The sequence below is a fragment of the Oryx dammah genome, unplaced genomic scaffold (assembly GCF_014754425.2).
Source record: "Oryx dammah isolate SB20612 unplaced genomic scaffold, SCBI_Odam_1.1 HiC_scaffold_1, whole genome shotgun sequence".
In the NCBI taxonomy this organism is placed as follows: domain Eukaryota; kingdom Metazoa; phylum Chordata; class Mammalia; order Artiodactyla; family Bovidae; genus Oryx; species Oryx dammah.
The window spans coordinates 60684709-60707740 of NW_024070185.1; the positions used below are offsets into that span (position 1 = coordinate 60684709).

Consider the following 23032-nt stretch of genomic DNA (forward strand, 5'->3'; position numbering starts at 1 on the left):
CAAGGAACCCTGCTCATAGTGCAGGTACAAGTCATGTAAACCCCACTGAGATGGAGGGCAGACAGTATATTTGGAGAAGCAGGGGAGGACTTCCCTGGTGGTCCAGTGGTTGAAAGTCCACCTTGCAATGGAGGGGATGTGAATTTGATCTCTGATCAGGGAAGATCCCACGTGTCACAGAGTGGCTAAGCCCACTCTGAGCCTGCGCACTAGATCCTTTGTGCCACTGAAGCTGGTGCGCCTAGAGCCCGTGCTCAGCAAGAGGAGCCACTGCAATGAGAAGCCCACGCACTGCAGCTCAGAGTAGTCCTCTCACGCCACAACTAGAGAAAGCCCATGGGCAGCAATGAAGACCCAGCATAGCCAGAAATAATAAACAAGTTAATTAATTAATTAAAAAAAGAAAGCAAAACAGGGGAAAGGGGTCATAAATGCTGGAGATTCCTCTAACTTGTGAGGAAGTTGTGGTTTGGCAAAATATGGAAGAGTCCAGAAGTATTTCAGCTGGCCAAATTCTACCTTAAATGCTGGGCAGAATTTGTGCCCACCTCCTCAAAGATGGGGGTGAAGGGCAGACCAAGTAAAGTGATCAGGAGCAGCCACTGGCTGGGGAGTTGGGGGTGCTGAGTCATTCAGTTTGTCTAAGGCACCAGATGCCTAGACAAAGTTCTGACAAGTGAGGTCCAGAGGATGATGGAGGGTCTTGGTGCTGACACAGCAAGTTATTCTCCTTCTGGCAGGAGGAGCCACCGAAGACTGCTGAGCAGGGATGTGACCTAATGTTTGCTTGCCCCTGCACTCTCGGCTACATGCCCTGTGTGGGAATGCCAGGACTGCTTACTTTTGTAGCATAGTTCCCAGTGTCGGTGCCATTTACAAAAGGAAAACAACCAAGCAAACAAAAAGCCAGCAAAATCTCTAATTCCTCCAGTTATCTATGAGGCCAGACTCTCCTTCTGAGAGCTCTTGGGTGTTGGTTTCCTGTGAATTCTCTTGGGAAAGACCTGTTCTTACATAAAATGAGTAAGAGGCAGTCTCCAGACCCTTAAAAACCTTGGGTTGAGTTTATCTGTTTGAGGCAGTAACACACGGGCAGAAATAGGCCTCAATGTTCATATTGCAAGAAATCAAATGTATTTGTTTTGCAAGCTGCTTTTCTATGTAGCAGTGACAAAGGAAAAAGAAAACATGAATCAGTTTTTCAGTTCTATCCTCAAAAAAGTTGAAGTTTGGTGCTTATCTAGTTGATTTGATCACCTTTGGAACCTAAGAGATTATAACAAAACAAAAATGTCTACTATTTGATTACATGATTGTGCTCATTACACTGACTTTGTTTGCTCAGACACCATAAACTGATTGGCTTTAATCTGGTAAGTGTTATCCACATTCTTTTATTCTGTTTCATGGATATTTAGCCAAGTTTTCTGAAATAGCAACCTAAGTTATCTGCGTTATTGCTGTTTTCTCTTCAAAAATATTTTGGACATAAACCTAGCTAGTGGTCATAGCAACTAGATGAGGCTTCCATCATATAGACTAAATGAAGGCTAAGTGACTTCATTTAGTAGACAAGATGATAGAGACAAGTATCTGAAGACTTTCTTAAGGTCGCAGTGGCATTTGGGACAACTTAAGTTCTTTCACAGATCACTGCTTTCTCAATGTCCTTCTCAATTTTGCTGAGGCAAGAGAAGCTGCTTTGTCATTCTGCCAGTCTCTTTGACGCCCCCAACCCCACACATGCACCCTCATGTATCACCCAGGACGATAACGCCTTTTTTGTTTATTCTTTTTTTTTTCAGGGAAGCTGAAGATTCTCTTTCAATCACGGTTGTTCGCTGCACATCGGTAAAGCTCTTTCTATGTCTTGTGTATTAGTTGCGCTCTTCTTGGCCCCAAGACCCTGCACCACCAGCAGAATATCCCTCAGAGAATAAACAGGGAAGGCAAAGGGCATCAGAGAAGCTGTCAAGCAGTCAGTGTTGCTTGAAGATCACATATGTGCTCATATTATGGAGAACTCGTATGTGGGTCCCGGCTTCGAGAACTCATGGGCTAGCGAAGGAGACAGACCTGGGATTATGCAGGCGACAAGGGTACCAAGCTCAGAGTTTCAGGACGAGTCCGAGCGGCATCACTGTGGAGAGGCTCCGTAGTTTCAGTTTTGAATTTCGTGAAACAGAGATGGGGACAATAACTGCCTTGTCTATCTAATGGGTGTTATGAGGACCCAGTGAGGTGTTGGGTGTGAACGTGTTTTGTCAGCCACAAGGCAAGACCCAGAACAAGGCACAGACGATGTACAGGGGAGCAACAGCCAGCCGAAACCACCACACATCCAGGAGCCTTTTGTGTGTGGTAGAGGGGAAAGTACATAATCAAATTGTAAGGGAAGATTACCAAGGAGGAAAAGTTGACAGAAAATTCTCATTCTGAGAGACTTTAAAAGTACATACTTCTTAGCCCTTGGTCACTAATAGACAAAAAAATATAAATAGGGGCACAGAGAATTTTAATAGTGCATTTAATAATCCAATGTAATTGATCTCATATCAGGCTACCCAAAAGCAAAATTTCTCAAATAAGCAACTGTATAAGTGTCTTCTCTAGAATACAATAAAGCACAAATTGATAACTATCAAAAACTTAACACCACCCAGTCATTTGGAATAAAAATGCAATTTCCTAAGTAAAGATGGAATCAAATGGAAAATTAAAAATTATCATTATAGACTAGCTAGAAAATAATTGAAATTTAGAGCTCTATTTCTTAGAACTTATTATATACAGTTGAGCTATACTCAGAGTAAAATTTGGAACCTTAAACAAGAAAAAAGAAAACAGATCAGGAAAATACTCAGTGCCAGAAGTATAAAGAAAGGCTAATAAAATAAGCATAAAGCAGATTAAAGAAAATGATAAAAATTTAAATCTAAATGATGCTTTGGAAAAACGGAAAAATTAGAAAGTTGATAAATCCAAGGGCTAGTTCTTTACAGGAAAAAGTAAAAAATTTGAAGAACTTGAAGGAAAAGAACTATATGGGCCTTATGTGAAGGAAACTAGAGTAATACTGAAGGAAATAAAATGTTTTCTTTAATAAAAGAGGAGATACGGAAGATTATTAATATATTGGATTTTCTCATATTAATGTGTATGCTTAAAGCAAATTCAAACTCCCTGTGGGAATTTTATTTGGATTTTGACAATGTATGTCAAGGTGAGACTTATCAAGAAAAAAATTTTTTTTTAAAGAATAATGAGGATGGCCTTGAGGTACAAGATTTTAAAGCTAATAAAGCTTCAATAATTAAAACAGTATGATACTGATGAAATGTTGGATATATCAATCTAATCAAATAAAAAGTCCAAGAATAGATACTAGTATAAGAGTTTGGTATATGATAAATATGCCATCCCAAATCAATGGGAGAAAAGATGATCATTCAAGAAATTGTCCTGGGACATTTCTTTAGGTATTTGAAAAAAATAAGTCTAATCCCACACCATTTAGTGTTACAAACTTAAATATAAAAAACACATCATAGAAATGTCAACAATATGAAAGAGCATCTATTTGGTCATAAGTTGCAGAAGGAATTCCTAAGCACATAGGGAGTGGGAGGAAGTACAGTAGAACAGACAGCTATTTGATTATGTGCAAAGAAATTGTTGTCTCTTCTCCTTATTTAACAAGAGTTATCTTTTTTGTTTGTTTCCTAGAAATAGAATAGGGAAAAAACTCACCTGAATAGAACTAGGAAGTTTGCCATAAATATGACAGGCCAAGTGTTTTACACACACATAAATAGAGATTCTTCTATTCTAAATAGAAGAATGTATCTATGGAATAATGTGAAACCAATACATAAAAAGCAGTATACTGAAAGCTAATTGCTATAAATAGGCATGCAGGTGTTGAGAGATTCTTTTCATCTAGCTGATTATCATCTCAATGGAGAACATCTGAATTTTAATTAGGTAGTTCTTTTCCTACTCTATTTCCAAGAAATGAAAGCAGAAGGTAGCACTTGTTAAGTAAGGAGAGAGGGAAATAGCATATAGCTGCCTCCTTTTAAAAAATAAAAAGTATAAAGAGAGGAAAATTAGCATGATCCAGTACCATTCCTGAGATTCTTATGAGGTTCCCCAGGAAAGAGGAGTGTGAATACTGTACTTTGGAGGTCCTGCAGGGAAAGCTGATACCAGCCCAGCTGATGGTCCCAGAGGCCCTGAGAAATGCCCTGAAGATTGTTTAGCCCACTCAGGCCTCTCACCGGAAGTGATAGGATCGTAAGACAAATGATCATATATATTTTACTTCAACAAGAATGCTCATTTTTGTCTGAGTGGATTCTTAGAATCCTCAAATGGTTTGAAATTGATTAGGAATTATAATATCCAAAGTTGGAAGATTAATGACTGCTTCTCTAGAACATGGAATTTTATGATCAAAATATATTTTGGTTTAATTGTCTATATCTGTATTTCTATTATTTATTAATATAAGCATTACATTATTTTAAATTATTTATTAGAATATGAATTCTAATATTTAATGTCTTATTTAATTTGTGCCAAAAGAAAATCTTACAAGGTAGATATATTGGTAATCTCCCTTTTACAGATGAGGACACTATGACCTCGCACACCCATGACCTTACACACCCATGGTCTCACATTCAGAAATTGGTAGAGCTGGACTTTTTCCAGGTAGTTAGACTCTGGAACCTATGCTTATCAGCATTATGCTGTTTTTACCTCCTGGTCCAACTCCCCTATTGTGCAGAAAAGAAGACTGAAGGCCAAAGAGGGAAATGTACACACACACACACACACACTCACAACTGGTTTTCTTCCATAATAATTTGTGTGTAAGGTGGTTCTCAGAACTGTTGAGTAGCTGAAGTTGGGTTAGAATTCAGGTCTCTCTGTTCACAGGCCAGTTCTCTTTGTCTTCATCACACCACAGCCTTGGGCCAATGTGTTAAAGCTTTAGCTTTTCTCAGACACACAAGACATATTTGGTTGAGATCTCTAAATTTCATGAAAAGAGATCTTTAATTGGATATCATTCTTCTCTGTGGTTTTAATTGAGTTCTCAGCAGCTGCCAGAGCTTTCGCTTTTAAGAAATGAGAGGATGTACATGGCTTTTCTAAAAGTCCTGTTCTAAAGTGCATCACGTTAATTTTTTGCAGGGAGTCCCCAAGTCCTCCTTCCTGACAGAAGAGAAGCGAGCCAGGCTGAAGACCAACCCCGTGAAGGTGCACTTTGCGGAGGAAGTGCTCGTCAGTGGACACAGCCAGGTGTGGCATGGGTCAGGGGGTGGCAGTGACTGTTCATGAAGCAGGCAAGCGGCTTCCTGGCACTATCTCCTGGAGACGCTGGCATCCACAGCGTGGAGGGGACAAAGTGGGAGTGTAGTGGGCTCGCTGGAGGCTCTATGTTCCCTCAGTAAGGTGCCTACAAACCATGGACAGAGAGAGACACACTGGGTATGACTGTGTCTTTCTGAGACTCCATTTTTCTGCCTGGAAATTTCAACATGTTCCAGTTATTCACTTCTCATTCTGAATCTTCTAATTTAGTACTCCCTCTGAAGGTGATACCTTGATAGTAGAGATGGTGGCAGGGGTTGCTTTTAAAAAGACCCTATCATATACTGGATCTCTAATACATGAATCAAAATATCTTGGGTACATAGTCCTTCATCATCACCATACCCTGCAAGGGAAGGTATTGTAACAAAGAAGAAACAGAAGCTTAAAGAGGTTAAGAGAATTAACTTCTGAGATCATACAGCTAGGAAATACAGGAGAACAGGTCTGTGTGACTTTAGTTTTTCTGTTTTCCACTATAATATGCTGTCTAGTCCTTTTTGACTTGGAATACCCAGGATTGATGTGATATGGGGGTTCAGGAGGCAAGACTGACCCTAGAAGAATCTGAAATAGAAAGCTATGTTTGGTTTTTTTTTTTAATCATTGAGGTATAGTTGATATATAAGTTGCAGGTTTCAGCATTGTGACTAACAATTGTTAAAGGTTATATATGCATTTATAGTTATTATAAAATATCAGCTATATTTTGTGCCATATACAATATATCTGTAGCTTATTTATTTTATATACAATAGTTTGTACCTCTTAATGCCCTACCCCTACCTTGCCCCTCCCCTCTTCCTTCACCCTGTTGGTAACCAGTAGTTTATTCTCTATATCTGTGAGTCTGTCTGTCTCTTTTTGTTATATTCACTAGTTTGTTTTACTTTTTAGATTCTACGCATAAGTGATATCATACAGTATTATTTTTCTCTGCCTGACTTAAGGAAACCAACACTTCAAATATTCTTAAATTTGCTAGCCATTAAAGAAATGCAAAGGAAAATATTAAGAACTGCCACTTTATAATTAGTAAATTAGCACAAAAAAGGAAAATATAAGCCCTGATACTGAGAAAGTAGCTGCATTCATGTACTAATTGGTGGCTTTGTAAATTGATTTAATCTTTGGGAGTAGAAAAAAAGTTAATGAATGCCATAAAAATGGCCCAAGAATCACATTCTTATTAATTTATTTCTATAAAATAATTTAAATGCAAAAATCCATTCATTTAAAGATATCTTTTGCATATATATATATATATCACAAAAATTTTTGAGAAAATGTTAAATGCTTAGGCAGAGAAATGGTTAAAGAAATTCTGATGTTTCAACTCAATAGAATATTTATAAGTCCATTAAAATTATAAACATTAAACTCACATGAAGAAGTATATATGCGTTGAGTAAAAATACACATAGAATTGTGCATAATATATTAGTGCAGTTCTCTGGAAGCTATTTACAGGTATAGATAAAAATTGGAAGAAGCCTTAGAGAAAAGTAAATAGTGTTAGTTATCTGGTGATGTTATGAATGTATTTTTTTGTAAATCACAAGTATCAAGGAAAGCAGTCATACTTGGAAAATCCAAAGATTAAGATTTCTAAATACCTAAAACCAGAGTCAGGAGATGACAGCAAAGTGAAGGGTTTAAAATCCCTCATCCCTGATTGAGTGTGAACTGGCCCTGGGATATGAACATATTCCTTTTCTTCCATAAAAGTACTCTGGCTTTCAAAAAAAAAAAGTTATATAGAGTGATGAATATGTCTTGCTTAAAAGATATAAATGCCTATATATTTAGAAGATACAAAATTCTTAACTGAAAAAGACTGTCAGTTTTCTGAAAAAAGGTGATAAGCTTCTAACCTAGGTGGGTTTCCAGAGATGAGAGCTCGGGGGCAGTTGTAGCTCAAATCCTGGAGACCCTAGAATCTCTTACAGTTTCCGGAGGGCACCAGCCACTTCTTTGTCTACAGCTCAACACTCAGAAGTCACTTTTTATGAGAGCCAGCCCTAGGGGTTTCTCCAAACCCAAAAAGAATGATTCCCTTGCCCTGCTCTGCCTCAGGAATTTTGGCTGGACTGGGGTCACCAAACAGACTAGTCCTGTGCATCCCATCCTAAAAGCCCTCCAAGAGTGGCAGAACCCCTTAAGGGGTCCCATGAATCCAGAGTGATAGTTGGGGTGAGTAGAGGCCACTTGGTGTGAAGAGCTGACTCACTGGAAAATACCCTGATGCTGGGAAAGATTGAGGGCAGGAGGAGAAGGAGGTGACAGGAGATGAGATGGTTGGATAGCATCACCAATTCAATGGACATGAGTTTGAGCAAATTCTGGAAGATGGTGAAGGACAGGGTGGCCTGGTATTCTGCAGTCCATGGGGTCGCAAAGAGTCAGACACAGCTGAACAACTGAACAACAACAACAAGAGGTAGAAAGCAGCCCTCTGTCCTTTGGTGATGCTTTACTACAGAGAGGGCAGCAGTGAAATGTTGAGGGGACTCTCAGGGAGCTTCCTACCCCCCATTTCACCCAAGCCTACAAGGCACAGTGCAAGAATCTCAGAAAGGCCCATTTGGGGCAGTGGGCATGCTTGTCACTTGATTTGCTGTAGGTGGCAACGAGCAGTGACGTGTCAGCAGATGGTATCATACATGCCTGCGCAATGCCATCAGCATGCCCGTGGCAGGGCTCACTCTTCACCCTCCTCCCTCCTGTCGAACAGTTCTTGTGGCTGGCCCTGGAACAAAGCCTGTGTCTGTGTGGCATAGGCCTCGTCCCTTGCAGAAATCTCTGAATGTCAAGAGTCAGCCTACAATGTGGTGAGGAAGTTGGGGAGAACCCTGCTCTCCACACCAAGGCAGGGCCAGGGAAACAGGCTCTGTCACACCCAGGAACAGGGAGGGACAGTTTTGACACTGCTCTTGTGTCTTCCAGGGTAATTCTCTGCTGTGTATGCCCAACGTGCTCAAGTTGTACCTGGAGAATGGACAGACCAAAGCTTTCAAGTTTGAGGCACACACGACTGTGAAGGTAATTCGGAGTAAACTTGAATTTCTTTCTGATGAGAATTTGCTGGCTCCCAGGACCCCCAGGCATCTTGCCAGCAGCTGCTTCAGCGATCTCACAATCCCATGGTCTGAGCACCTGGAGTTAGCCAAGCACTGTGTCATCTCAGTTCATTGCACAAATACCCAGCAAGCTGGTATTTTAATCACCCTCTTGCAGGGGAGGGAATCAGGGTTCAGAGAGATGAAGTACCCAATACAACTCATTAGCCTTCCCCATTAACTACTGGGATTTCCTGCCTCTTGTATGGGGCCCCACCTGCTTCCCAAAAGGCCAGAGTCACTAAAAAACCCAGACAAGGTATCAGGGCAGGTCCAGGCCCCTGGGAATTCTGTTCTGGATGGAAGTCAGTTTGAATTGGATTTAATTATGTTCCCCGAAAGGAGACGCTCTGAGGCAGGTGATACAGAGAGAGGTAGAAAGTGGTCTCTGTCCCCCTAGCTTGCAGTCTAGTTGGGGGAAAATGGACATCCAAGGAGCTCCCAACAGGCCAGGGCAGGATGAAGGAATGGCTGTAAAGAGAGGGCCGAGGGGGTGCTTAGCATACAGAGGAGCCGTCTGTCTCATCCCGTCAGGATGTCAGAGAAGGCTTTGCCGCGAAGCTGGACCTGAGTTAGGCTTTGAAGGGTGACTAAGGATTCATCAAGGGCAGGTGGGGACACAGCTGTAGAGGGGTCAGAGGATGTACATCAGGCTGAAGACGTCCCATGAACAAGGCAGAGAGCCAGTAAGACAGGCATCGCCTGGGAGGTAGTAAACCATCCCATGGGACTGGAGCAGAGACCGTTTCCTTGTAGGAGGAGTGGGAGAGGGTGCACACTGGCTGCAGGGATGGTCTTGCATGGCAGGCAGTGGAATTGGGATTTTATCCATAGACGTTAAGGGATAGCACTATAGTTTTTCAACAAGGGAGCAAACAGTGTTAGAAGCAGGCTCCAGGGAAGAAACAAACAAAGGAGTTGTTCAAGCATTAGAAACCATGTAAGAGTCAACACTGAGCCCAGTTCCTCTGTTATTAGAGGAAGAACAGGTTCAGGTGGGTAAGTACACCTAGGTACTGGACAAGATACACACACACACGTATTGCACACACACTTGTGTGCACACAGGCAAACATAATGCACACATACCACCAGTGTTACCTGGCACCTTCCTTTGGCAATTCCTATTGTTGTTCAGTTGCTCAGTCATGTCTGACACTTTGCAACCCCACGGACTGCAGTATGCCAAACTTCCCTGCCCATCGCCAACTCCCAGAGCTTTCTCACACTCACGTCCATTGCATCGGTGATGCCATCCAACCATCTCATTCTCTGTCATTCCCTTCTCCTCCTGCCTTCAATCTTTCCCAGCATCAGGGTCTTTTCAAATGAGTCAACTCTTCGCATCAGCTAGCCAAAGTATTGGAGTTTCAGCTTCAGCAATCAGTCCTTCTAATGAATATTCAGGACTGATTTCCTTTAGGATGGACTGGTTGGATCTCCTTGCAGTCCAAGGGACTCTCAAGAGTCTTTTCCAACACCACAGTTCAAAAGCATCAGTTCTTTGGCACTCAGCTTTCTTTATGGTCCAACTCTCACACACATACATGACTACATAGCTTTGATTATATGGCCTTTGTCAGCAAAGTAATGTCTGCTTTTTAATATGCTGTCTAGGTTTGTGATAGCTTTTCTTCCAAGGAGCAAGTGTCTTTAAATTTCATGGCTGCAGTCACCATCTGCAGTGATTTTGGAATCCAAGAAAATAATGTCTGTCACTGTTTCCAGTGTTTCCCTATCTATTTGCCATGAAGTGATGGGACTGAATGCCACGATCTTTGTTTTTTGAATGGTGAGTTTTAAGCGAGCTTTTTCACTCTCCTCTTTCACTGTGACCAAGCAGCTCTTTAGTTCCTCTTCAAGTTTCTGCCATAAGGGTGGTGTCATCTGCATATCTGAGGTTGTTGATATTTCTCCCAGCAATTTTGATTCTAGCTTGTGCTTTGTCCAGCCAGGCATTTCTCATGGTGTACTCTGCTTATAAGTTAAATAAACAAGGTGACAACATACAGCCTTGTCACTTCTTCCCCAATTGTGAACCAGTCCATTGTTCCATGTGCAGTTCTAACTGTTGCTTCTTGACCTGCATACAGGTTTCACAGGAGGTAAGGTGGTGTGGTATTCCTATTTCTTAAAGAATTTCCCACAGTTTGTTGTGATCCGCACAGTCAAAGGCTTTAGGGTAGTCAATGAAGCAGAAGTAGATGTTTTTCTGGAATTCTTTTGCTTTTTTGATGATCCAGTGAATGTTGGCAATTTGATCTCTGGTTCCTTTGCCTTTTCTAAATCCAGCTTGAACATCTGGAAGTTCATGGTTCATGTACTATTGAAGCCTGGCTTGGAGAATTTTGAGCATTACTTTGCTAGCATATGAGATGCGTGCAATTGTGTAGTAGTTTGAACATTCTTTGACATTGCCCTTCTTTGGGATTGGAATGAAAACTGATCTTTTCCAGTCCTGTGGCCACTGCTGAGTTTTCCAAATTTGCTCACATTTTGAGTGCATACTTTAACAGAATAATCTTTTAGGATTTGAAGTAGCTCAGCTGGAAGTCCATCACCTCCACTAGCTTTGTTTGTACTAATGCTTCCTAAGGCCACTTGACTTCACATTCCAAGATGTCTGGCTCTAGGTGAGTGATCACACCATCGTGGTTATCTGGGTCATTAAGATCTTTTTTGTATAGTTCTTCTGTGTATTGTTGCCACCTCTTCTTAATATCTTCTGCTTCTGTTAGATCCATACCATTTCTGTCCTTTACTGTGCACATCTTTGCATGAAATGTTCTCTTGATATCTCTAGTTTTCTTGAAAACATCTCTAGTCTTTCCCATTTTATTGTTTTCCTCTGTTTCTTTGCTTGGAGCAGTTAGGCTTTTTTCTCTCTCCTTGCTATTTTTTGGAACTCTGCCTTCAGATGGGTATATCTTTCCTTTTCTCCTTTGCCTTTCACTTCTCTTCTTTTCTCAGCTATTTGGAAGGCCTCCTCAGACAGCTGTTTTGTCTTTTTTGCATTTCTTTTTCTTGTGGATGGTTTTGGCTACCACCTTCTGTACAAAGTCATGAACCTCCATCTATAGTTCTTCAGGCACTCTGTCTATCAGATCTAACCCCTCGAATCTGTCACTTCCACTGTATAATCGTAAGGGATTTGATTTAGGTCATACCTTAATGGCAGTTCCTAGGGCTGCCCCAAATGCCCTATTCCATTCTTACTTCAGCATGACTGAAGAGAAGCTGGAGAAAGCCTGTCTGGCTCTGGGAAGTTCAAGCCCAGAGGAGGAGTCAGAGGGAGGAACGGCTTTGTTTGGTGTCTCATCTGGCGTTCCCTGGGCACTTCCTTATTTGCTATCTCACTTAATGCCCGCAGTAACCTTGTAAGGTGGCAAGTGTTAACCCACTTTTCAGATGAGAACACCAAGATATCTGAAATGCATCAAAATCAGTTTCTTCCAACTTGGTCTGTTGTCTCTGAACCCTGCACTGGAGCTGACCATGTTGCCATTCAGCACAGAAGTTGTGCAGATGCATTAGATGTGGTTTCCACTTCTGTCCCCTTTGAGCAGAGTGCACTGGAATGGGGGGGTGCACTGGAAGGGGAGGGAGTCCTCCTTCCGTGGCCAAAAAGACTGTGAGATGATTTCCAATGAAAACACACACCACAGGGGAATTAAAGCCAAGACAACACATGGAGTTGGGGAAATGGGCAAGGACTTAGCTAGTATAGTACTGATTAATCTCACTTAGCTGTAGTGGCCAGATTTTTACAGAGCAAATCTTTTAGCTCTTTGTGACAGAAAAGAGAGGGGGGTGTAAGCAAATTGTATGGGTGAAAAAGAGAAAAAAACACTGTCAAGTCATCAGGGACTTCGCTTCCTCACTCCCTTCCCAAGAGAAGCAAGAGTTTTCTTACATTAGAAAACCTTGTTTCTCTGTCAAGGAAAATAATATGTCCTTTAGTGATACTTTTGTGTGCTAGCAAAGCTGTTAATGATACAGAAATAAACTCCCTAGGGTCACTCTCTTAGGGAGCCCAGAGTCTTGGGGTGGGGCTGAGGTGAGGAGATGGGACTTAGGGTTAACTCATGAAGAAACTATGGCGAATGCAGTGTGTTCAGAAGCAGGAAAGTAGGATGTGAAAACAAGGTGCTGTGGGCTCCCAGGAGAGAGAGCCTCCAGCTAGGTAGCAAGGAATGGCCCCCAGGATGTGGTGGCCTGTGAAATCAACTTGGAAAGATGGACAGGAATGGGTCAGGAGTGGTGTGTGAAGACAGATTTCCAGTCATGGGGAATGACACCAACAAAGACCCAGCGATGGGAAAGTTTAGCAAGTATATGAGGCTTGCAAGCAAAGTGCAACAGAAGCAGCAGCAAAGGATAAAGTGGAATAAATGGGTTGGCACCTGATACTTGAGCACCTTTAATGTTAATTGAGGGATCTGGATTTGGGCTAGTGGGCTGTGATGGAGGAGGCACTGAATATTCTTGAGCCAGGGACAGGATGAGCAATACAAGGCTTAGACAAGTTCCTCTAGGTCAAGGGTCAGCAAACGCTTTCCGTAAAGAGCCAGATAGTGAAGGTGGTATGTTTTATGGGCCAGGGGCTTCTGTCGTGGTTACTCACCTCTGCCACTGTAGAGAATAGGTGTGGCTGTGTTCCCATATGACTATAATTACAAAAACAAGCAATGGGCTGGATTTGGTTTCCAACCTCTGCTCTAGATGTAGAGTAGAGATCAGATAGGGTAGCAGGGTGTTCCGTAGGACATGAATCGACAAAGCCAGGACAAATGTGTGTGCTCAAGCCAAATGGAGAAGGGAGAGAGTGGACAGAGCCATGAGAGGGGCTCTCCATCATGGCCAGCACACAGCAGGCATTGAACTAATGTGGTTGAGTTTCTAGGTGAATAAACTTTAGGACCTAGTCACTGGTTAGTTATGGGGGTGATGGAGAAAGCAGGGAGAGGATTCAGAATGGGGAGCTGTGAGGAGCAGGTAGCACCCGATGGTTTGGCACTTACTAAATCTAAAATTCTAGCAGGACGTGTATGATGAGTCCATGATGACTGTTTATTCATTGAATGGAAGTCTATTGAGCATCACTGAATGCCAAGCTTTGGGGATATAATGGAGTACAAGACAAGCAAGTTTCACATTCTGGGGGAGTCTAGCATCTAGCAGGTAAATGACAGTAAGCAGAAAAACAGATGTCAGCAGCTACCAGGCAGTGAACACCTGTCATCTGCCAGGTGCTATTCTAAAGACCATGTATGGGCATAGCCATTTAATGCACACAACAACACCCGAGAGAGAGGTGTCACTATTATGACCATTTTAGAGATGAAACCACTGAGGCATGGAGAGAGTAAGCACGTTATCCTGGGAAACAAAGCTAGTGATTAGAAGTCTAGGCCTAGAGCCCATTCACTTCACTGTACTGTCTGTTACTGAAGAACAGTGCTGTCATCGAAGATGACATAGTGATGAAGAAAATCAACAGGACCCTGGGACAGAATAACAGGGACAGTTGCATTTAGATACAGAGACCAGAGGTAGCCTTGGGAAGAGTACAGGAAGAGTGTGCCAGGCAGAGGAAACAGCACTGTGAATGCCCCAAGGCAGCAAAGACCTCGTGATGCCAAGGGGGCCCTGTAGTGAACGAGGGGAGTGTGGCATGGCAGTTCTGGGGGCCCAGCATTTACCTGCTAGATGCTAGACTCACCCCATCAGCTCCTCTAAATGAGCATCGTTATCCTCTGGTTTACAGGAAGAAACAGGTTCAGAAGCATCAGATTATTTCCCTCAGTGGCAGAGAGGGCAGGTGGTGGGATTATGTCTGGTAAGCAATTGACAGTGCAGACTCCAGAGATAGGATGGATCTGGAGATCTTGAAGAGGGGCGTAAGGCCCCAAGGGATAGCTTCAGCCTCCCAAGTAAAGCCAGAGAGGGCGGCCATGCGGGGGGCACTGGGGCCCTGAGGGGAAGGGAGCAGTGGGCACAGGGCCCTGAAGGAGTGATGAGAAGTTCCACATGTGGCCCATCAAGATTAGCTTCCTGTATTGGCAGTGGACCCAGCCAGCATAGGCCTTTCTCTCCCTGGCAGCATGGAGGAGCAGAGGGGAGGTCAGGGGAGTCCTCCCCACTCTGTGCCTGAACGTGCAGACCGGCCCGCTCCTCGGTGACCCTTGTGCCTCTGTGCCCGCAGGATATCATCCTCACGGTGAAGGAGAAGCTGTCGATCCGAAGCACAGAGTACTTCGCGCTGGTCCTGGAGGAGCAGTACAATGTCTCCCGGCTGCACCTGCTGCATGAGGACGAGCTCATCCAGCAGGTACCACCTGCCTCTGCTCCCAGTGGGGAGATCTGGGCAGGGTGAGCTGCCTGCCTCAGCCATAGCCTTTGGGTACAGGGTGCAGCACATCTGCAGGTTTGATGTGCTTTCTTGTGCCCTGACAACAAAGAGCTCACTCATCCTGGTTTGTGAACACAGTTAGGCAAGCCTCTGTTTTGCAGACAAGGAGAAAGAGGCTTAGAGAGGTAAGGTAATTTACTCAAGGTAACGCAACCGCTAGACCCCATCTTTTGCTTCCAACTCTGATGACCTTCCTCTGAACCTCCCACCTTTGAGATGTCAGGGAAGCATCTGTTGCTAGGCCTCAGCCCTTTCTGTGAGACTTGTCCTGAGCAAGACAGGGCTAACACAGTCAGTCGATCTGTACCTCTCAGTCTTTTAGCCATGCAGTGATTTGTTATACCAGCTTTCAAAAGCCAAACACAGGTCAATAAATTCTTATTGAGTATGTACTACTATAAAAATAAGTAGGTTTTAAGTAATTGGAAAAGGAAAAGGGGCTTTTTTAAGAAGAGGAGCAATATGAACAAGGCATGAGCTCATGGAAGCCGCTCTGAGTGTTCCTCATTGCAGACAAATTCCTACCGTGGTCACTCATTTCCTAACATTGCTGCTTACAAACTTTAAAAAAAAATCACTTCTGTTCCATTAGCATTGGAGAAAGAAATCAAATTAGATCACTGAAATAGTTGAAGTGAAAAAAAAGGTGCAGGGTATATTTATTATATATACCCACATAATGTATCGTATACTACTATTTGTGGGAAATAAAGGAATGTACATTTATAGGAGCACAAATACACACAGACAGTCTCTGGAAGGGTATGTAAGAAACCAGATGCAGAGATTTCTTCTGGAAAGGGGAACAGGTTGATGGGATGAGTGGGAAGCTGCTTTTGAGCTTTTTACGTCTTATACCCATGGGAAAGTCAGTCAAGGGCACAGGTCTGTGCTGACTTGGAAGAACTAAAACTGAAATCCTTAGGGACTATCTTTCAGTGTCTTTTTTTATTTAAGTTGTTTTGTGGAATAACTGAGAAGAAAAACAGAAGATGAACTGTGTCTCCCTTATGCGTTGCAGGTAGTGGAAAGGGAGGAATCACATGACTACCGCTGCCTCTTCAGGGTTTGTTTTGTCCCCAGGGACCCCCTGGACCTCCTGAAAGAAGACCCTGTGGCCTTTGAATACCTCTATCTGCAGGTGACCTGGTCTGCCCTTCCTAAAATAACAGTGGGTTTTCTCAAAGATGGCACATTGGGTTATTTTGAACATGAGCTCAAGGCAATTAAGCAACTCACTGGTAGGGATTATCTTGGTCTGAGGGAGAGTAGGCCTGATTATCCCTTAGAATTCCATTTTATGTCACTGAGTTGCTATGTTAGGCGATTTGCAATATATTAATGAACTTAAAGCTTAGTCCTCAATGTAGATTTACATTTTCTAACAGAGGATGAGGTGGCTGGATGGCATCACCGACTCGATGGACATGAGTCTGAGTGAACTCCGGGAGTTGGTGATGGACAGGGAGGCCTGGCGTGCTGCAATTCATGGGGTCGCAAAGAGTCGGACACGACTGAGCGACTGAACTGAACTGAACACCATTTAGGATCTTTAGAGTTATGGTTTTTATTGCCAAAAGGGGCAACCAAGGTCACACAGGCAAGAACCGGCAGAGCTAGGTCTCCAAGTTGCCTTTCACCCAAGAGCACCAGGAACCCAATCCATGTGCTCTTGTTTCCCAGTGTCTCTGATCTCATCTCTCCTAGAGCTGCAGCGATGTGCTCCAGGAGCGCTTTGCGGTTGAAATGAAGTGCAGCTCGGCGCTCCGGCTGGCAGCCCTGCACATCCAGGAGCGGATCTACGCATGTGCGCAGCCGCAGAAGATCTCTTTGAAGTACATAGAGTGAGTGGCTGGGGACTTCAGTGTCCCACCAACAGCAGCCGTGTTGCATTTATCACTTGGCTGGCGCTGGGCCAGGATGGCCAGAATCTACATGAAGCTGACACTCACCCACCTCCCCGTCTTGTCCATTGTCTTCCTTTCATTTCCCTCTGCACCCTCTCCGAAACAGCCTGGCTTCCCCCAGGTCGGAACCCGATGCTCCCTCTGGGGCCCAAGCCAGCTCCAGATGGAATGATACAGGATCCCTTCGTAAATTCCCAGTTCCTGGGAGGATATCTCAGGAAATCAGTTGACAACTTCAGCATCAAGCTCTTCTGAGAGCAGGAATTCCCTGGAAGTTCATTTGTGGTGAACGAAATCCTGTTGTATTACATTCCTATTAGAGCAGTTTCAAGTCCTGAGGCTCTGACATCTCCAGATTCTTAGCTTAAAATGTCACTTTGCTCTGGGTGATATCACCCAGATTTACTCATCTCCTCACCAAATCTCAGCTCTGTCTTGCCTGCTGATGAATTATATTAAAAATTTTTTTTGTAATCCTTGGCTTTACCCCTAATATCTTAGGTTAAATCTCTAGAGAGTGGGACCTGAGAATCTGTATTTTTAACTAGTTTGTTGGGTGGGGTGGTGGGGGATTAGGCTGGCATCATCCTCAAGCATAGCCTCAGGGATTCACATGTTCTGTGTGTTGCCCTATGAGACTGTGCTGAACATGTGTAAGGAGTAATGGGCTCCTTGAATGATCATGGGGTTTAATTCCAGAATGGCTCACTTTTGTGGAGTGTGTGTGTTTTTGTATAAATAAATAGATAGATACCACACATATACAGTCTTCATATATATATATTTACATATACTCCACAAGACCAGCCAGATATCTTCTGCTAAGAGAGAAGCTCATAATTACAGTATTCTTGGAACAATAACTACTGAATCAAATATAATCACATTCTTCATTAGAGTTAAGTTTGCTGTAGACATGAGCCTCCTTGTCTCCAATGTCTCATGGCAGGAAGGATTGGGGAATCGAGAACTTTATATCTCCAACTTTACTACGAAACATGAAAGGAAAAGACATCAAGAAAGCCATCAGCTTCCACATGAAGAGGAACCAGAACTTGCTGGAACCCAGACAGAAGGTAATTTAGCCACAGCCCCTGCCAACCACATGCTGACTGTTGTGAAACCTCAGGGGGAGAATTTTCAACATTGCCTGCATTTTAGGCAAATGAATAGTTCTGACTTCAACAGTCTTTTTTTGTTTTCTTTTTTTTTCACCCTTATTTAAGCAACTTATTTCTGCTGCCCAGCTACGTTTAAATTACCTACAGATCCTTGGGGAACTCAAGACGTATGGTGGGAAAATCTTTAATGCTACTTTAATGGTATGTATTAAAGAACTTCTTATAAGGGATGCAAGAGAGCCTCTGAACATGAATGTATCTTTTAGTCTAAAATTCCTGAGGACTGTCATGGACTAGAATTTGTTTGGGAAAGTGAACATTATGACGTCAGGGAGCATCTGTCATGCCATTGCTTGACACCAGCCCTCTGACAGATGCTGGGGGAGGCAGAGCTGAATGAGACACAGGTCCCATCCTCAAATCATGCAACGAGGCACCAAACAGGGCAGAGCAAAACCATGAGAGGCACAGGACCATTACTGGAAAGTCAAATCAGAGACTACCGCTGCCAGCTTCAGGTTGGATGGGGGAGGAGAAGGGATTAAGGAAAGGCAAGAAGATTGCATTTTGCCAGATTTCAGAGGAAAGGCATTCTGAGGGCACGATACTGTGATCAGTTTACCCTGGAACTTTGGGTATACGAAGGTGAAGAGGAAAAAAGGGAAATCATGAAGAAAAGATAAGAATGTTAGACGGGAGGCTGGGGCCCTGATTATTCAGAAGGGAAGTGAGGAGTGGACCTGAGAAGGGAAAACAAGAAAAAGAGTCCTCTGCTGTGTTATCCATTCCTCCCTTGGTCTGCTTTTGGGCGCCTAGGCCTGGAACTCTGTGCTCTGCTGCAGTCAGAGATGTGGGATGTGGCGTAAGGGAATTCTGCCCCCACCAGTCAGCCCCAGAACTCTCAAGCACAAAGCCAGACAATTTACCAATTAGAGATTAAAAAATAATAGCAAAGCTCCTTTCAGTGGATTTGGTGTGCTTTTTAGTCATTTACAGTGATGGGTTCATTTAATTAGGCTGCTGACCTAACAATGTAGATGGAAAAAGAGAATTGATGTTTTGAAAGAAAGGAAGAGTATCTGATTGTTTGGGGAAGAGAAAAATTGGTCGAGTCTTTGTACAAGTAGTGGACTAAATGGCAGAGGAGACACTAGATCACAGAAAGGAAACTTGAAGGTACAAGAAAAACTACCCACTTTTCTCTAGGGCCAGTCCTGCCCTCTGCCAACTGTCTGGTTCCTGTCTCCAACTCCTCTTTACCTTTCATGTGCAAGGGAAGACCTGGGAGTAGGAGAAGAAACCAACTACACTGAACCGGCTCAGGGTGCTTGCTGGTCACTGGAGGTACAGACGTAGACACACACAGACTCTGTTGTCAGGGACCTTAATGGAATATGCACCTCAAATACAAATAATAACAGTAAGAAGCCTGAGCTTAGAAGTCCTAGAAATCCTAGTCCTAGACAGTCCCGTGCTGTCTGAGAAGGACAGAGGACGTGGTGTGGAATCAACATAGAAAAGGACTGTTCTGGGTTGAGGAGCAAATCAGGTGGCGTTTTCAATGGGCAGTAGGTTTTGTTGGAAGGTTCTAAAAAAGGGTGAGTTTTCAATAGGTAATGATAACAAGGGATCCCAAGTGGAGGGCACAGTGTGAATTTAGGCACATAGGTGTGCGAGTATATGGTTGTGTTTATGGAACGGGTAAAAGTCCTGTGGTTTGATCCTCTATTGTGAAGAGTATTATGGGAGATAAATTTATACTGAGTTTATCTGTAGATGGGGCCCAGGTTAGGCTGTCACCTAACTTGGTCATCTAGAGGAGTGGTGGTGAGGGGTTTGCAGAGGGAGGTATCATGTCCTACGTGTATAATGTATTTTCCCTAGCTTGTGAATGGAAACTAATTCCTCTTCCTGCCCTCTGCAGTTACAGGACAGAGAATCCTACATAGCCCTTCTGGTTGGAGCCAAGTATGGCATTAGCCAAATTATCAATAGCAAACTCAACATCATGTCCACGTTGGCAGAGTTTGCCAACATCAGCCGTGTAGAGCTGACAGAGGAGTCTGAGAAAGTGAGCATGGTCAAAGTGTATCTTCAGGATGTCAAGGTAATGTATGGGGAAGAAATTTTGAATCCAGCTTCTGGAATCTGGGGCTAAATTACCTGAGGGTAGTTTATGTGAGTTTGGATATTAACAGAGTCTCATGTCCAACATTTTCCTAAGAGATGGAATTGTCCATCCTGTCCCATCAAAGGGAAAGTAATAAACAGGGTACATTTTCCCGGGCAAGTCCTACAAGGTTGTTTTTCTATAAACTGAGCTTGACTGTGTACTTTCCTGACAGATTCAGCAACCTAGATGGGAGCACCAGAGGGTATTATCACATACATTAGACCAGAATGGCTGCCCAAGATTTTGGGTGACAGCAATTAAAATAGATCAGTGGTATAGGGTACTTCCTGTACCTCTCTGGAAGGTCCTACGTTTATCCTGCTTCCTTTGACTTAACCCCAACATGCTCAGAACTGGCGCTTCATTCTTCTTATCCCCCTCTCCTTGCTTCTCTACTCGACCCTGCTCTTTTTTCTTTTCTAGGCCAGGTCTTGAAGAGGCCCCGTAGCATGAATGAGCAGGGTGGGCTGGTTGGGATGGGGGACTGGGGTTGCGATAAAAGGACAGGAAACACTGTGGAGACTGGTTGGGAGGAACCCACCACATGTGTGAGCGCTTGTGTGCTGTGTGTGTGCATACTCATTTCAAATCTTGTAGGTGAGGACAGGTATATTGTCGGGACACCAGGGGGCCTGTCTATGGACCGTGGCTGGATTTACCTGAAATCTCTCATGGGCCCCACATGGCCTGATTGCCCTTTCTATCACTTGCTGCCAGCCTTCAGACTTTGTATCCCTTGTTGCCAGCCTTAGCCCATTATATGCTTAAGAGCCTCTTTACCTTCAAAGGTTCTGACTTTGCTGCTGGAATCCAACAGTGCAAAAGACCTAGCCTGCCTGATTGCTGGGTACTACAGGCTGTTTGTCGACCCAGTCACCTCCATTTTCCTCTGGCCTGGAAACAAACAGCAGGTGCACCGAGTGTCTGCTGAAGAAGGTGAGGTGCTGAGGCTTGGACCCAGTAAGGACAGGCCCACTTCACTGCCTTGTAAGTCAAGGCAGCCTAAAGGGGGATGGTGCACGGAGTGGAGCTGAGGCTTCCACTCAAGGGGATGAGAGCTATTTCTCCATTCATTTCTTGGTAAACAGCTGATTTTTCCAAAATCCTAAATAGAGAGGATTTTTTTGTACCTGAGAGTCCCATAAAGCCAAGGAAGGCTGTGGAAGGTGTCTGATTCCCTGTAGTATTACCTAAAATCATCTCTAAGATCCACAGTATTTTATCTTTGACAGTAAAACAAGATGTCACTTATCTGTTTAGAAAGTATAGCTGACCTAGTGTCTCATCTCATGCCTCTTTTGCTTCTCTTCAATTATAATAAAAATTCTCTGCCTTACACGTTTATAAGAACAGGGTACGTGGAGATAGAAGCTAAAAATCATAGGACATAAGGAATGAAGTAGGGGAGGCCAGATTAAGTGGACATTTCCCCAGTTTCCTCCAGGCTTTTGCTTCCGCACTGTTGATGCAGCATTCTTCCCAGTGGTTTGCTGATAAATGTTTAACAACTGTCTCTGCAGGGGAAGAAACAAAATGAAACAGAACCCTGATTTGAAGCAATTGCCTAAACATTGGCAATGGCAGAAACACTCCCACCGTGTCAGCTATACTTTCTAAACAAATAAGTGACATCTTGTCTTACTGTCAAAGATAAAATTTCAAGCCCCTGACATGCTGTCACTGAACGTGGAGGTGGAGAGAGGTGCTCAGTAGCGCACCATTATATGGCATTTCCTCCATGTGGATAAGACAGGCATAAGTAATCTCACAGACTGGCTGATAGGAAACTAAGAATTCAGAAATGAAGAGTTTCCTGCACTTGCTCCCTTTAACACAGCTTATTAACAAGGAATGATGCCTCTGAGATGGCACCCCACGGAGCCATGCTGTTGTGGAGGCCTGGTGGGGTGGTCACAGGAGCCCTACTTCAACCTGTTTGTAATAGGTTATGACGAACATGGTAAAGTTACCCAGGCAAAGAGGGGAGGTGTGATCCTTTGAAGCAGAGGGACACGATGGAGGCGTGAAGGCTGAAAAGCTCTCTGTAGTAGTTAGAGTAGGCGGAAGGCTGCAGTGAGCGACCAGGCTGCTGAGGAAGGGGGAGGGGGCTTCACTGGGAGGAGGTGACCAGGCTGCTCAGGGTCACCCTATGAGAGCCTCAACCTCAGTAGGAGAGCTTAGATTCTTCCCTGTAGGCAAGAGGAACCATCAGAGGTTTAAATACAATGTGATGGGATCAGAGAGAAGTGGGTTTGTTTGTTTGGGTGTTTTTTTTTTTTGGCTGTGGTGTGTGGCATGCAGTATCTTAGTTCCCTGACCAGGGGTGCCCCCTGCAGTGGAAGCATGGAGCACTAACCACTGAACCACCAGGGAAGTCCCCAGAGAGAAGTTGAAAACAGATTGCACCTGGAGGTTTATGGTGCATGAGCAATTTGAGATCTGGCTCAATGCCCCCCAACCCTCTCACCATGAATCCTTCCAAGTACCAGTAGTGGGTCACTTTTCACTTTTCTAAAAGCCCTGTAGCACCAGTGGGTCGCTAGGCCAGGCTTCAGAATGATGCTAGCCTAGCAGCCTCAGGACAGTCATAAAGTTAGTAAAAATACAGATTCTCAGGCTCCACTCCCTAGCTATTAGACTCAATACATCAGGGTGAGGTCCAAGGATATGTTGTTGTTGTTGTTGTTTTAATATGATTCCCTGTCTGATTTTGACCAGTCAGGACAGAGCTGAGATTTTTAGGAGGGGTGTAGCAAACCACCTAAATACCCAGCTGTTTCCATAAATAGATAGATCTCCTTGGAGGTGGCTCAGATAGATGTGGGGAAGGAGACTTGACACTTGGGTGGAGAAAGTAGAAATTTGGAGTCCCATGTCAGTCAGTGTAGCATGGTCCAGGCCTGTCACCCTGCTGGACC

General features: G+C 43.7%; 1 protein-coding gene across 1 annotated transcript in view; it reads left to right on the plus strand.

Annotated features, from left to right (window-relative positions):
- Nucleotides 1-23032, plus strand: part of FRMPD1 (FERM and PDZ domain containing 1) — a 45250-nt gene that overhangs the window by 16298 nt on the left and 5920 nt on the right. The window contains exons 4-13 of the mRNA XM_040225304.1: nt 1806-1851; nt 5203-5310; nt 8329-8424; nt 14707-14832; nt 15935-16054; nt 16621-16757; nt 17770-17896; nt 18047-18142; nt 19866-20048; nt 20903-21050. Coding sequence (XP_040081238.1) covers nt 1806-1851; nt 5203-5310; nt 8329-8424; nt 14707-14832; nt 15935-16054; nt 16621-16757; nt 17770-17896; nt 18047-18142; nt 19866-20048; nt 20903-21050 — 1187 coding nt within the window. The remainder of the gene's footprint in view (nt 1-1805; nt 1852-5202; nt 5311-8328; nt 8425-14706; nt 14833-15934; nt 16055-16620; nt 16758-17769; nt 17897-18046; nt 18143-19865; nt 20049-20902; nt 21051-23032) is intronic.